This window comes from Xiphophorus hellerii, chromosome 22 (assembly GCF_003331165.1).
Source record: "Xiphophorus hellerii strain 12219 chromosome 22, Xiphophorus_hellerii-4.1, whole genome shotgun sequence".
NCBI classification, from domain to species: domain Eukaryota; kingdom Metazoa; phylum Chordata; class Actinopteri; order Cyprinodontiformes; family Poeciliidae; genus Xiphophorus; species Xiphophorus hellerii.
The window spans coordinates 15,529,615-15,544,418 of record NC_045693.1 but is presented as its reverse complement, the minus strand read 5'-3'; the positions used below and the strand labels follow the sequence as shown (position 1 = coordinate 15,544,418).

General features: G+C 38.5%; 1 protein-coding gene across 6 annotated transcripts; it reads right to left on the bottom strand.

The window, feature by feature from the left end:
* Positions 1-13,951, bottom strand: washc2c (WASH complex subunit 2C). Of its 6 annotated transcripts, XM_032553590.1 has the most exons (31): positions 13,802-13,951; positions 11,015-11,158; positions 10,739-10,903; positions 10,539-10,607; positions 9,750-9,923; positions 9,540-9,633; positions 9,411-9,472; positions 9,249-9,305; positions 9,074-9,157; positions 8,857-8,941; positions 8,372-8,431; positions 8,119-8,264; positions 7,943-8,030; positions 7,817-7,870; positions 7,532-7,735; positions 7,288-7,442; positions 7,087-7,197; positions 6,047-6,142; positions 5,856-5,957; positions 5,665-5,772; positions 5,408-5,580; positions 5,159-5,264; positions 4,343-4,756; positions 4,117-4,245; positions 3,503-3,604; positions 3,330-3,404; positions 3,049-3,108; positions 2,375-2,578; positions 1,581-2,282; positions 1,310-1,481; positions 1-628 (listed from the first exon to the last, which is right to left on the bottom strand). In XM_032553590.1, the coding sequence occupies exons 2-31, from the start codon at positions 11,156-11,158 to the stop codon at positions 483-485; spliced, it is 4,341 nt and encodes a 1,446-aa protein (XP_032409481.1). In that variant the 5' UTR covers positions 13,802-13,951; the 3' UTR covers positions 1-482. The 6 variants fall into 6 exon arrangements, with proteins under 6 accessions (XP_032409481.1, XP_032409483.1, XP_032409485.1 ...); XM_032553592.1 differs by lacking the exon at positions 3,049-3,108; XM_032553594.1 differs by lacking the exon at positions 7,087-7,197.
* Between the last annotated feature and the right edge of the window lie 853 nt (positions 13,952-14,804).

The window sequence follows — 14,804 nt, the reverse complement described above, 5'->3', positions numbered from 1 at the left end:
TTCAGGTAAAATATGTTTCATTTTAGTTATTAAAAAAAGCATCGTCTTTATCATCACAGTCAAAGTTAGGAAATGGAGGAAATTCTTAATAAAAACATTGTCAAAATTGACTAAGACAGTAAGAATGATATGGCACAAACCTAAAGACATAACATCTCACGTGGCAAAGCCAAACAAATCAATATAATTTCTGCAGGCCTCAAGACTAAGCATAATGTATGCTTATAAAGTGCTATTATGTATTATAAAGACTAAACAGTTATATTAACTATGATGCCAGGATAATTTTGGAAACTCCGTTGAAAGATGAATGGAATTGTATTAATTACAGTCTTTGTCAGACAAAAATAAGCCACATACTGATATGATGTTATAGCAATAAATATTATATCAACAATGTATCATATCTTTTCTTGATCACTTAATAATGAAGCAAAAAAACAAAATCCACAATTTTACAAATTCCAGGCCACTCCAAGACATCAGTTCCCACCCAGAACGTTAAGTGGGTCATCAAATATGTTGCTGGAATCTGGTGCAGTACTGGTTTCCTTGGCTGGTGGAGTTTTCTTTGATTTATCAGGAGCCTTTGGCACTGGCTTTGCTGTGCTTGTTGTAAAAATGTCATCTTTGAAGAGCAGAGAGATATAACGATGTTAAAATATGACAAATAAAAGGTGAGCACTAAGCAACACAGCTGATCTTCAGAAAGTATACGGTGGCATGCAAAAGTATTACGTTTTGTATTTTTACATTTTGTCATGTTCAGACCCCAAACATATGTTATAGAGATTTAATATGACAGATTTTCACAAAGTAGGCCATAATTGTTAGCAATTGTGCCATACGCTTTCTACTTTTGGATGACAGACTGAAAGGTGCTCCATGAGACGCTCGAAAGCTTTAAAGATTGTTGCATGACCTAATTGTGCTTTAAACTAGTCAAGTTCTTCCCTGGCCTGTCTGGTTCGTTCCTTAGTTTTTGTGATGTTTGTTCTTCAATGTTTCCCAACAAACCTCTGAGCCCTTCACAAATCAATTGGACTGAGATTAAAATACACATTTGCTAATTGCGTGACTTCCCACTTGTTTCACTAAATTTCATCCATAGGTGTCAGAGTAAAAATGTATGCCTCACTTTTCAGACTTTATGATACTTATTTATCCCCCACTTCATTATTACCCACTACCATGTTATGCTCATACAAAAATCCCCATAAAATATATTGACATTTATGGTTATATTCTAATAATGTGGAACACTTTGGAAAAGCATTGTAAATGTGTGACAAGCATCACTGTTGCTTACCCATGTCGTCATCAAATATTGACTTGGTCTCTCCCTTTAACTTGGACTTCGGTTTTGGTTTAAATGTGTCTGTCAGGTCAGCAAAAATGTCAACATTATCATCAAACAAGGCAGCATCAATGCTTTTCTCTTTGAGCTTCTTGTCAACTTTAGGCACAATGGTGGCTTCATCCTGTAACACAAATTCAGACAGGAAAAACAGGAATCAAATCCACCCTCATAGCACAGATGAACCTTGACACAATTACCACAAACAAAAAGGTAAACCTACCTGAAAAATGTCCTGTGTTGAAAAACTATTACCATTCTTGATTTCTTTATTAGTTTTGGATGTGGCAGTGGCACTGCTGTTAAGTCCAAATAAGTCATCATCGTCATCTTCCATAAAGGGTGAGACTTTAGTTTTCTTTGTTACTGAACGTGGCTTAACATTTTGGAAAAGATCATCAGTGTGCGTATCAAATATAGAGGAGTGTTGACTGGGATCTATATCCTTCTTCAGTCCTGCCTCGCTACTGGCCTGTGGCTCTAAGCTCTTGGGGGTCTCTCTGGGTGAGGGCTTGTTAGAGACGGTTTTAGGCCCAAAGAGACTATCTGAGCCAAAGAGGTCATCATCTTCTAATGCTAGTTGTTTCTTTGTGCTGCTGCTGTCCTTACTGGAGTCTTTCGTTCCTGCTTTTGTCGATACTGGCAATGACAGCTCTTTGGGTCTGGAAGAGCTTTGAGAGGATGAAGGCTGTGAAGGTAAGGGCTTTGGTGAGGTTGGTGCTTCGGATGAGAAAGGAGATGTTAGGTTGATGGGCGTGAGGTTGGATTTGTCTGAAGGGGGCAATGCTAAACTGGAAACACTGGGATTTGGCCCAAAAACATCTGCCCCTCTGCTCTGATCTGTGTCCCCCATCGACTTTTTGGCAGCCTGCTGCCTTGCCGCTCTGGACTGGGGTCTCCGGAGAGCCGAACCTTTTGCACGGTCCTGCAAGGGTAGGGAGATTTTAGCTACTTTCGGAGCAGATGGAGGTGAAGATAAAGAGACAACAGTACAGAAAGTGCCAAACTCAAACCCACTTTGTGTGCACTTTGCAGAGTGGTGACCTGGACTGGTGTATCAAAGCTCACCCCCCCTTCACTCTCCTCATGTCCTCCGATGGGGGTTGAAACAGGACTGGGGCTCAGGCTGGAGCTGGATACCCCAGAGGAAGAGCTCAGAGTCCCTGACATGCTGGAAAGAGCTCCAGGGAGCAAAGCAGCAGGGTTGATCATCAGACTGGCCTGGATGTTAAAAAAAAAAGAAGAAAAAAAAATCAGTTGCAGTGAAAGCTGGGTAGATTCTTTTTAAGATGACTTTACTTCAAGCAAGAAAATTCAGCATTTGTACAGAACCACGTACTAATAGTACAGATTTGTATCACTTCTCTAACTTGTTAGTTCCTCTGTGTGGTTCAGAGAAAGGAGAAACCAGGACTGAGAATGGAAATGGTGCAAGAGCAACAATGAACAGCAAGAACTGCTGAAACTGCAAAGACCAGCAAGACAACTCTTCTTCATTAGTAAGATAAAATAAAATAACCATTTTCAATTAGGACAGTCAATTTTAGCCAAAGTTTGGAAGAATAGAAAAAAGCAGATGAAAAGATATGTCAAAGTAGCAATAATAAAGATCTTCCCTGAAGAGGAAAATAAGAGAAAAAAAACAGGTCAGTATTAAAGGCTTTTGATTCAGTTAAAAAAAATTAAATTACTTGAAGTTTCCCAATCCTTGATGAGGAATCTTTAGGTTTTACAGGGCTTGGTGCTGGTTTCTGTGTGGTCAGATTACAGCAGGATCAAAATTGTATCCAACATAAAATTTGTGTTTTCTTAAAAAAAAAAAACAAAGAAAAAAATAACAAAAAAAATCTTACAATTGAGAACAGAACAAAACAAAAATAATGCTTCTAAATAAGTAAATAGTTGCCACAGTTTTGTAGTATGGAACTGAAAAAAAATCAAAACCAATCAAAAACAGACAAATTTAGCCCACCTGAATCTCTGAAACAGGATCAGGGCTTGCAAGTGGCGCTTTATCAAGAGGTTTGCTTGGTTTCTTTGCTACTATCTATATAAAAAGGGAAATAAATGGTTGGTATTTTTTGTAAGTGTTAAAATTTTTTTTAAAATCCAGTGTTTTCTAAAAACATAAAACTTATTTGTTACCGGAGGGTGAGGTGTTGCTTTGACAGAGCTGAAAATGTCATCTTCGTCATCGTCTGAAAACAGATGATGTTCTGCTGGTTTCATCGGACTGACCTTAGAACTCTGAAAATTGACCAAGAAAAAAAAAAAAAAGTGTATTTTTTTTTTTTAAACATACAATGAAAAACATTTGCAACTACATACAGAAGAAAATATTATTTGCAGAGTAAGCAAAAACACAATGTTGTACACAAACATGTTCATGACAAGTTTGGCTTTGGGGAACTTTGAAGAAGCAATGTCGTTAAATGGCAAACAAATGTAACTGCACAACCTTTAGGAGACACTTTTTACTTTATGCAGTAAAGCAGTATGTGACGATGTGAAAAGTCAAATTGCTTGTTTGCGTATCAAAGTCTTGGCCATTACAATTAATTCTGATTCTCAAGAGAGAATGCAATTGCTGCCAAATTTTATTTGACAAAAAATATAACGAGGAATGTGAATCAGTTCATAGTGGAACAATAAATGTAGTTTGGAAGGTTTAAATAAATTTGACTTTAACTTCTGAACTGAACTTAGAGCTGGTTCTTGTTAAGAGTGAACTCGCACAACAATGCAACAAATGCACTGACCTCAGCTTTTGTTGTGGCTGCAAAAAGATCAACATCAGGGTCGTTGTCCTTCTGCTGCGTTTGACTGAACAGCAGCTCTTCGTCCTGGAAAACCCCTGTGCTCTTTTTCTGCTGTTGCTCCTCTGCAGGCTGCAGAAAAAAATTACATTTCAAATGCAGAAGTAAAACAAAAATGCAAATGAACAAATTTTCCCATATTCTCTGTTCTATTACAAGGCAGACAAACCTCTGGTGTCTTCCCTGCCGTGGGCTTACTGGCCGAGAATATTGGAACGTTCCATTCTGGTTCGTCTTCGTCATCCTCATCAAACAGACTGACTGTTTTTGTTTTGCCTTTGTCTTCCTTCTTTTCATCGGTTCTAAACATTGGTGGTGGGGTGCCTTTGGAGAGGAAGAGGTCATCCTGGTCTTCATCGTCCAGAGGGCCCTTTGTCTGCTTGCTGCTGAGAACGTCAATGCCACCAAAGAGACTGACTGCTCCAGCAGGCTTCTTTCTGATTTCAGTGCTCTCCGGTGACGGCAGTGCTTCAGGTTTCTTTTCAGCTGGTTTCGGCTGCACTGGCGGTTTGTCCTTTGCTGGGGTCTCAGAGACCAGAACCTGCTCTGGCTTCGAGGAGGATTGCAAAGTGGCAACAAGCATCTGAGAAAATTACAGATAATAAAACGGTTATACGTGGAGAACGCACAAAAACACGTGTGAATTTTCAAACATAAGAACTGCTTTCCTTTGAAAAGTGTCTTTGACGAACAGTTTAGGTTTGTAGGACCACACGTTATACCAACTCAATATGATCCTCTACACCAGTTTATTATGCTAACGTCTTGTCTTGTTGATATGAGTGAAAATGCTCTTGTATAAATATTCTTTTTGGTAATTTAGAAATGAAAAATTCTCAAAATAATTCCCAAACATCAGACAGTTCTATCTACAAGAATAGTTTATCTTCTTGATTTCAACTAAGCATCAAAATATATATATATTTTTTTTAAATGATGCATAAATCATGCATAAGCAATGAGTTTAAGATTTTTGCTCACTCACTTTTGTTGGGGCTTCAGAGTTTGTGTTATTGCCAAACAGAGATTCTTTTCCTTCATTATCTCCCTCGTCTTCAAACAGGAGAGCAACCCTCTGGGGCTTCTTCTGACTTCATGAAGGCAACAGAACAAGAAGATGGGTAAATATTTAAAATGTTAAAGTACAATAAAAGTTACAATGCAACTTGAGCCAGACAAGAGCTGCTTTGTTTTCCGTTTCTAAATGAATTAAGTTATTTACAACGGTATGTACCTTGACGTTTTTGTGTCGGCAAACAGGTCATCGTCATCCTCCTTGTTAAACAAACTGCTCTTCTGGGGTATTTTAGTACTTGGGAGATTAGATGGGGCACTAGTGCTGGTTTTCATTCCTTCCGTTTTACTCTCGGCCTTCGATGAGTTGCTTTTTGGACTTATCCACTGATCCTGACATTTCAGAAAATTACATATTTCAAATTCAGAAAAATCCTGGTTGGCGAGTAGAAAATATTACCTTTATTATCCACATACCTCGTCGTCGCTGAAAAGAGAGCTGGATGCTGCTTTGGTGGGTGGTGGGACGGAGACTTTAGCTTGAGAGGGTTTAACTTGAGATTTGGCTGCAGACGCAAAAAGATCCTACAAGGTAATAGGTTAACATGTAGTGATGTCAAATAAAACAAGTCAGATTTGATTTTTTGCTGTAATAAAACAGTTTTCACCTCTTCTTCCTCGTCATCAAATAAGGACAGGGGCGTCTTGCTGGTTTTACCCAGACTTGAAGGGTCAGGCTTAGACTGACTCTTAGTGACTCCTGGAAATAACTGACGCCAACAAAAGGATATCAAGCGTTATCGAAATGCTTTGTGAGCTTTATCTCTTCTTACCATTTTGTTTCTACTGCAAACATTACCTGAGGCTCTTCATCATCAGAGAACAGGCTTGTACTATGAGGCTTTTCTGTTGACTTAACTGGAGCTTTTCCAACATCAGGAGAGGCAGGAACAACCTGAAGTTCATAAATGTAAAAAAATAATAATAATAATTTGAGTTGTGAAATTATACTATTTATTGAAGAAATGGGAATTTAAGCCATAACAAAAAAACAAAACAAAACAAAAACCATAAAAACCACGAGCTCAGCAGAGGAGTAGTCACATTTTTAAAGAGATGCACAGGTTAGTTTTCTTGTCAAAGACAACATGTAAAAATTAAGAATGTAAACAAAAAATGTAGACAAAATAATGCAATGGCTTGACACAATATTTCCCAAGATGTGGAACGAAATGTGAAGGTTTTCTCCTCTACTTGATATGATTTATGAATTGCAGAATAATGGGGTCAGAACCTTTTTCACCCACAATCTAATTCTGCATGGTGTCCCCCAGGGCTCAATTCTTAGCACTGTTCTTAATGTGCACTGTCCCTTGACAAATAAATGTTAATTATTTTGAGCTCATTAAATAAAGTTAATTAAGTAAAATTTATTTACATAAATGTAAGTTATTATTAAATCTATTTTTCGAGCATTCCAGTTTTAGTGTATGTTTATTGCTGTGCTATAATCATTTGACTGTCTATGGATCAATGCACAGCATTTTGGAAACGTGTTGTTATAAACATGCTCTATAAATCAGATCTAGTGAAGATTAATTATCAAGTTCAATTAAAATTTTTAATTTTCTTAGGTGCCTTATTTTTCCCCCCACAATTGGGTTGTATTACTTATGTAAATAATTTAAATTCTTCTTACATATTAAATTATTTGTCTACATTTTATCCAGTGTCTACTTAGGAAGCCGTAAATTGTTTTAGAAGAAAAACCAACCCTAACATTGTGACCACTGAAGACAATGGAGCACTTTTAGATTGAAATTCTGACATTTTGCGAATGAAAACAAACTAAATTGATGTGTGTTAGGGCTAAGTAGGTAAACAATAGTCTATCCAGACCTCTTCATTTTTCTCAGAGTCCTCATTGGTAGACATCTGCCGTTTTTTCAAGCCCTCGTTTAACAGGCTTTTAGTTGCAGGACCAAACATGGAGATAGCCCCAGCTGGCATCTAAACATGAGATTGACCGTCACCATGGCAACACACGGAAAACAGAACATACAACACTAGACATTTCTTAGAAAGAATGTTTTCATTTACCTTTTTCTCTGGAGGTTTATCTTTCTCCTCCCCAGACTCCTTCTTGCTTTGGGTTGGAGTTGCTGCTTTGAACTTACCACTGAATATGTCACCATCATCATCCTCATCGTCAAAAAGGTCAATTGAATTTTTAAGTTTGGCTTTCTCCTGTACAGCTGGAAATTAAATAAAATAAATAATCAAGCCGCCAAGATCCCATTGTAATAACTGCAGCACCACTTGGGCACCTCTCTCATTCATTTACCAGAGTCTGACTTTTTCAGGGTTTTACCACTAAAGAAATCATCGTCTTCGTCGTCATCAAACAGCCCCCCAGCTCCACCATCACCCCCACTCCCAGCTCCAGTGAGAGGTTGTGTGGGAGCCGTTTTGGTCCTGACAGCTGGGGTACTATTTTCTTTTCTGTCCTCTGAGTCAGAGCTTTGTCCAGAACCAAACAGGCTGTTATCTAATTGGAGAAAGTTTGTTTCAGTACAATAAAGCATAGAAAAAAAAGGTTGCATTTTACTATTAAGATCTCTTCTACTACCTGGAAATATTGATACGGCACCAGCTGGAATCTTCTTATCAGCTTTACGAGATTCTGAACAGCAAAATAAATGTTAATCTCAATCTGTGTGTTTACTTTAAAAATGAATCTATTTCTAGATTTTACCTGCAGTTTGAGATGTGCTTTTTATCTTTTCATTCATTACTCTTTTCTCCTCCAACACAGGTTTTGGAGCCTCAGAGAAAAGATCTCCCTGTATGATGCAATAGAACATGACACATTAAAATCTGATCCCACCGCTTCCAAGATGCAGATACAAAACAGGAAATAAATCACATCACCTCGTCATCATCGTCAAAGAGGCCCTTTCCTCCGCTGAAGAGGCCGCTTTTTCCTCCAAATGGGGAGAAGTCATCATCGTCGTCATCATCGTAATGATCATCCATCTTGGGAGGCTTAAACATGTCATCGCTGTCCTCCTCAGCCGCTGGTAAAATTTAAATGAATAGTTTAAGTTTGGTCGGTTTGTTGCGAAATCTCTAATGGAGCATCTAAACGTAAGGCTGAACAGGAATGATGATGACTGTGTCCTACCCTGTGGTTTTGCAGGTTTTGGTTCTTTTCTGCCTTTACTCTTCTTCTTAGATGCCAAAGCTTCAGGAAAATGAAATGGTAGAAACAAAAGATCCATAAACATGCACATGTAAAAATGGCAGACGTATGTGAATTGCACTTGATGTTGTACTCAAACAAGCGCTTTAATGACGATGTTATTGTAATCTTCCCAAATACAAGTAGGCAAATTAACAGCTGTATATTAGCTGTTATGAACAGCTGCATTTTTGCTTGATTGTTCACTAATAATTATCCAACAAAGTTTGGTTTCCTCAGCTGCATAACAGGTATACATGGACAAACTTTGTAATTTCGTAAATAACCGTGTCCTAGATGGATTTTACCAAAACGATTTGTGTGAAAATGACCAAACATGTTTGATACCTGAGGACCAATGAGATGTAGGAATGGAAATCTACAGTGGGTGATGTCGTGTGTGGTAGCTGGTAATGACAGGAACTTACACGCACGATCTCCTTCAGGCCGGGTCATTTGTTCCCCTTTGATTCGGGCGGCTAACTCATCTTCAAATCTGAACTCGCCTGTGTTCTGTGAGACACAAAATATCAGCGGTCATTCTTTTTAGGAGTCATCTGAATTACCCAACACTTAAATTATACTTTCCTATTTCATATACTTTAGGTCTGTACAAAATTATTATTTTGTGTGACCCAGCTATACCTTTGGAGCATCATCTTCATCTGATTTTTCAAATAAGTCTGAATCCTCGTCCTCCTCTTCTTCAAAACTAACCATAGATGACTTCTAGATGAAATTGAGGGAAAAATGTAAAACTTAATTGGTTTGGAGGTGAAGTTATTTTTTTATATGGAGATAGAAAAATGACTTAAGATACCTTTTGAATATTATTGTGAGCTTCAGGCTCCTCCTGGGAAACGTCATCATCTGAATTCTGTTTAAAAGAAGAAGAAAAAAAAGAAAAGTTTTTCAACTAAATGTTTTTGAAAATTAAAACAAAACCATAAGATGTGAAATAATAAGGGAAATATTATCTCACAAATTCTTCTTTGTCATTTTCACTGTCAACAACGCTGTCCCTGTCGCTGTCAACCGATAGTTCTGAAAGTGACATAAAGGTTATTGATGTCAAGCTGAGGTACAGACAGAGCGGCTGTGAGAGTCTTACCGTCACTCGACAGGTCACCAAGCCCAACATCATCCTGCTCCATGAAGGCTTGAGAGCCAATCAGATACGGAAGTGGCCTATCCACATAGAGATCCTAATACGAAAATAAGTAACACCCAAACTTAATTACACTAATCTCATCACATGCATTCCAGTCAAAACTGCAATAATTGCATTTTGCAGTTATTGCCTTTCAGAGGAACAGCACACCTTGGGTTCCAGGATGGCCTCTACTCTGTCCGGGATCTCCTCGTCCTCAGAGTCAGAGTTCCCTGCCTTGATGTCCAGATGTTCAAACGCTGACTCCAGTACTTTCAGCCCATAACTCACAGCTTCCTGCATCTTGGGGATCAACTCTGCCTCTTTCTGCTCGCGAGTCTTTTCCTGAAGTTCAGAGATGAATATATATAAAATGTGAAAATACTTGCAAAAGTAGTTTCGGACTTAAAGTTTTTTCACATTCTGTCATGCTACAATCAAGACATCAATGCAATTTACTAGGCTTTCATCTGCTTGACTAACACAAAGCGGCACATAATCATGAAGAGAAAGCAAAATGTGACATGGGTTCATTTTCTTTCCAGTTAAAAAAGAAAATATGACTTGTTTTGTATTTGGCCCTGTAAACAACAATACCCCTACATAAAATTAAAATCTAGTGCAACAAGCTGCCTTCGGATGTTCAGGAATGAGTAATTTATTCACGCATAAGCACAGCTGTTTAGTGAAGTATCATAGATGGGGTTTTTATTTCAATCAGTGAACAAATGGCATGAAAAAACCAAGTAAAGGCCAGGAAATAAAATAATTACAGTAAAACTGAGACAATGCATTGTTTTCCTCCCATTTTACAGACATGCACTACTTAGCATTTTCCTATCACATAAAACTCCAGTACAATAAATTCACATTTGTGTTTGTAAAGTGACAATATGTGAAAAGCTCAAAACACTGCACTCAAGGAAAATGAGAGATGTTAGCAGGTTTGTGCTCAGTTACCTGTTCAGGCTGCTTCTCTGAAGCTTCAGCCTTGGGCATCGTCTCCTCCACCTCCTCATCATACACTCTCTGTCACAGAACAGGACACACTGAATCATGTGTTGTCTGCTTAAAAACTCCTCTGGCTCAAAAGAAGTCTAAAAATATCAATGTAAATTTAATTTGGCAAATACTATTAATGAATTTATGAGATATATTACATTTTCTATAAATTGTGTATTAGAGAGCATTAAAAAGTCATTGAAGACAGAGTGCAGGCGGCTGTCTGTGGCCTTGGTGTCCCGGATAAGGCTGTCCAACTGCTTTTCAATCTCATGCGTCTTTGACAACATTCTCTGCGAAAAGTCTTGGAGGAAGAGGAAGAGCTGTGAGATAAAAAGGAAAAGCCGTTATGAAAACAGGATCCGTTGATTTCACAACTTTCTCAAGCACTGTTTCACTGATGCTTCAAAGTTACAACACCATTTCTAGCTTACCCCCGAGTCGGCAGCTAAGGACCAGTTGGCACTCTGTTGTCGGATCTCCTCAAGACTCCATGGTCTCTCCCACACCTGAGCATCTTTGCTAAAAGCCTCACTTCGGCTTGGGCCATTTGCAATTCCATTTGGTAAAGTACTCATCTGGAATCAAATGATTTGTTGTGATGATGGAAATCAATAATTCATGCAGGCTATTTAACGCCTGTCAACACATAAAGAGCACAAAACTAAACAGAAAATTGTCTTTAGTATACATTTGTACTCTAAATGAACACAGGTTACCTGTAGGAGGAAATAAGAGCTAAAACACAAATTGGAGTGAATGTTTCCACTGACAAAGACTTTCTGAGAGTGAGTTTCGCTGCCTATAGCTACCCTGACATAAGTACCACTTGTGTATGACATTAAATAACAATCAGTTTCAGTTGCATATCTTTTCTTCATAGTACCTTCCCTTTAACATCTTATCATATTAAAATGTCAAAGCTCAATGCATTTATTGGGATTGTGCATAACAAACCGATAGAAAATTCCCCCAGTACATAATTGTAAGGTGGAAGAAAAATTATTACAACACATTTTACAACAAAAAAAAAACAACTGAAGAATCTGTTGTGCTTTTCAATTCAGTTTACATTCTAAAAGCATTGATTCTGATACTCATAATAAATGCCAGAACAATCAGCTACATTTAGTCCACCAGTGGGTAATTCAGTCTCAGTGTTTACAGTTATTTATAGTACCATTTTGTGAGGTCTATTAAAGAAGAGCACAATAAAGAACAAGGACACAGTGGTGCCTCTGAATCTTCGATTAGGTTATAATATAACATTGAGCTCTAAATTTCTCTCACAGCGCTGGTCAATCCATCATTCAAAAATGGAAAGAGTATGACACAACTGCAAATCTACAATGGTCACTCAACTAAGCTGAAGAACCTGGCAAAGAAAGTATCACTCAGAAAAGCAACAAGAAAGTCTGTGGTTACCCTGGAGGAGCAGCAGAGGATCCACAGCTAAGGTGGGAGAATGACTACATAACTTGCTTTAATGCAAAAGTGGAAAACCTGTCAAATCACCAGAAAACATTGTGGGGGCAACATTGCACTATGGAAATGGTAATTTTATTCAACACAGCCAAAAAAGGTAGTCAGATTTGATGGAAAGATGGATGTAGCTAATTGCAGCACAATCCTCTAAGGCAGTGCTTCTCAATTCCAGTCCTCAGGCCCCCCTGCTCTGCATGTGCCTCTATTCCAGAACAGCTGATTCAAATGATTGCATGACCAAGTACTGCAGAAGCCTGTCAATCACACACAGATTCAATCGAGGTGTGTGGCAGAAGGGAAACACCTAAAACATGGAGGGCAGAGGGGCGTGAGGACCGAAATTGAGAAACAGTGCTCTAAGGAAACATTATAGAGGTGACATAAGACTTCAAATTGGAGTGCGGGTTGTCCGTCCAGCTCAAATTAATCTTTGCAGCCAATTTGACTGAGCAAGGAAGAACGGCAAAAAAAATGTAATTCTCTAGATGTGCAAAGCTGGTGGAGACATAACAAAAAGAAAGCCAGAACTGCAATGAGAGGGTGACTGACCACAAATGCATTCCCTGCTTTTTTTTTGTATGATATCTTAAGCCTATGAATCATTTTCCTTCCACTTAACAATATGCATCACTTGTCTTGGTTTATCACAGAAAATACCAACAAAATGAACAAAATTTGCATATATGTGACAAAATGTTATCAAATTCTAGAGCAGGGGTCTCAAACTCCAGGCCTCGAGGGCCGGAGTCCTGCAATTTTTAGATGTGCCACAGGTACAAAACACTGGAATGAAATGACTTAATGACCTCCTCCTTGTGTAGATCAGTTTTCCAGAGCCTTAATGACCTAATTATTCTGTTCAAGTGTGGAGCAGCAGAGGCACATCTAAAAGTTGCAGGACTGCGGCCCTCGAGGCCCGGAGTTTGAGACCCCTGTTCTAGAGGTATCATTACTTTTACAAAACACTATATGCTGCTCTGTCATAAATTAAAAACAACATGGATATCAGGGTATCCCCACAACATCCTGATATTCTGGATGTTGTGGGGCTACACTGACCATTCATCTGATCAGTGTAGCCATCTGATGTACACTGACCAGATGGCTATCTGATAGCCAGATGTGTACAGGGGGTGGGGAAAACAACCTAAGAGCATAACATGGAAGTTAAGGACAGTGATATCACAACCAGGAAGTTCATCATTGCTTGAAAGATCTCAAAGCTTTACAAGCGGTAAGAGTTCAGCTGTGGGGTCAAAGGTTTAAACTTCTTTAAAGTAAATTACATTTTTTTAAAAAAACAGAGATAACATGCGCATGCTACTATGTGAAACTAGATAATTGACCAAGTTTGTAACAAAAACAATACTGCATGTATTAACTAAAATTACAAAGACAGGGCTACCTTACCGAAGAACCCAATTCAGTTATTTAGTGATTTGGTGCGTTTAGTCACTCAAAAACAAGTAGACTTGTGAATTCCAAGAAATGTTATAAACAGCTTAACTAGTACACTTGTAATGAAACACGAGAGCAGTGCCTTTATAGTGACGTTGCTAAATTAGCGAAGTGTAATTTATTACGTCCCCATGAAGTTTCCAGAATTTGGTTTTCTTAAGGGAAAGCGGGGGAGGACTGTTTGGCTAAGCTAGCATTTAGCTAGTCAACATCAACACTGATGTTCCGTGTAGCATAAACGGATGAATCACCCTGCATGTAAGTGGCCCCACGCTTACCTTGAATATCTCCTGTCAAGCGCTGCCCACGGCGGACAACTGCGGTCAGAAACGAAGAAAAAAATAAATAAAATAAGATCGATTATGCAAAATTTGGCCTTTCCCTCATTGGTCTTCTGACAGGTCAGCCATATTCTGTCTGCAGACAGTCACCTGACTAGAGTTGTATAGCAACCAAGTAGAGAGGGGCGGACCGGAACAAACCAACAATGTGGGGGGAATCCGACAGAAGTTGTAAAATCACAGACATAAGAAAGACCCTTCTCTACTATGTCTGTGTGAATTATCTGGTTTAGTTTTAGGCTGAAAGTCCTTCCTTGTCCTCCTCCTATATTTCAATAACTCCTGATAAGTTTGTTTTACTTTATCTGGAAAACAAAAACATTTGACACATCAAAAATTCCACCAATAAATTTAAGATAAAGTTGTTCTTTTTTAAAAAAAAAAAAAAATAACCACAATAATATATAAAACACCTTTCCCAAATATTTGTTTTGCAACTTTTGTGGAATTCAGTTTCTTACTCTGCAGATACTCTCCACTTTAGCAATCAGTCTGTAGCACTGCTGAGGTTTAAGCAGTTCCTCTTTCTTTAACTAAATCATTGTTAGGTCTAGTGTCTCATCTTCCTTCAGACAATATTCCAGATTTTCAGTGGAGTTTAGGTCAGGCTGGCCATTCAAACACAATTATGCTATGGTAAATAAACCAGGCATCGGCACACTTAGCAGTGTGAGCTGCTGCCAAGTTCTTCTAGGACATGAAGTGAGCATCTAAAGCTTGTCAGCAGAGAAAATCATGGAAATGGACTAGTTTCCTGGCAGATGGCTGCACTGAGTTTGGATTTAATTAAACACCAGATGACAGCTCTCCCTGAATCACCACTGTGGAAATTTCACTGTTAAAGTTCAACCTCCCTTCTTTCCTTGTCTAAATGAAATGCACTACTGACTTCCATCTGAAAGATGATTTTGTGCCACTTCAAATTAGTCTCACTTGTTCA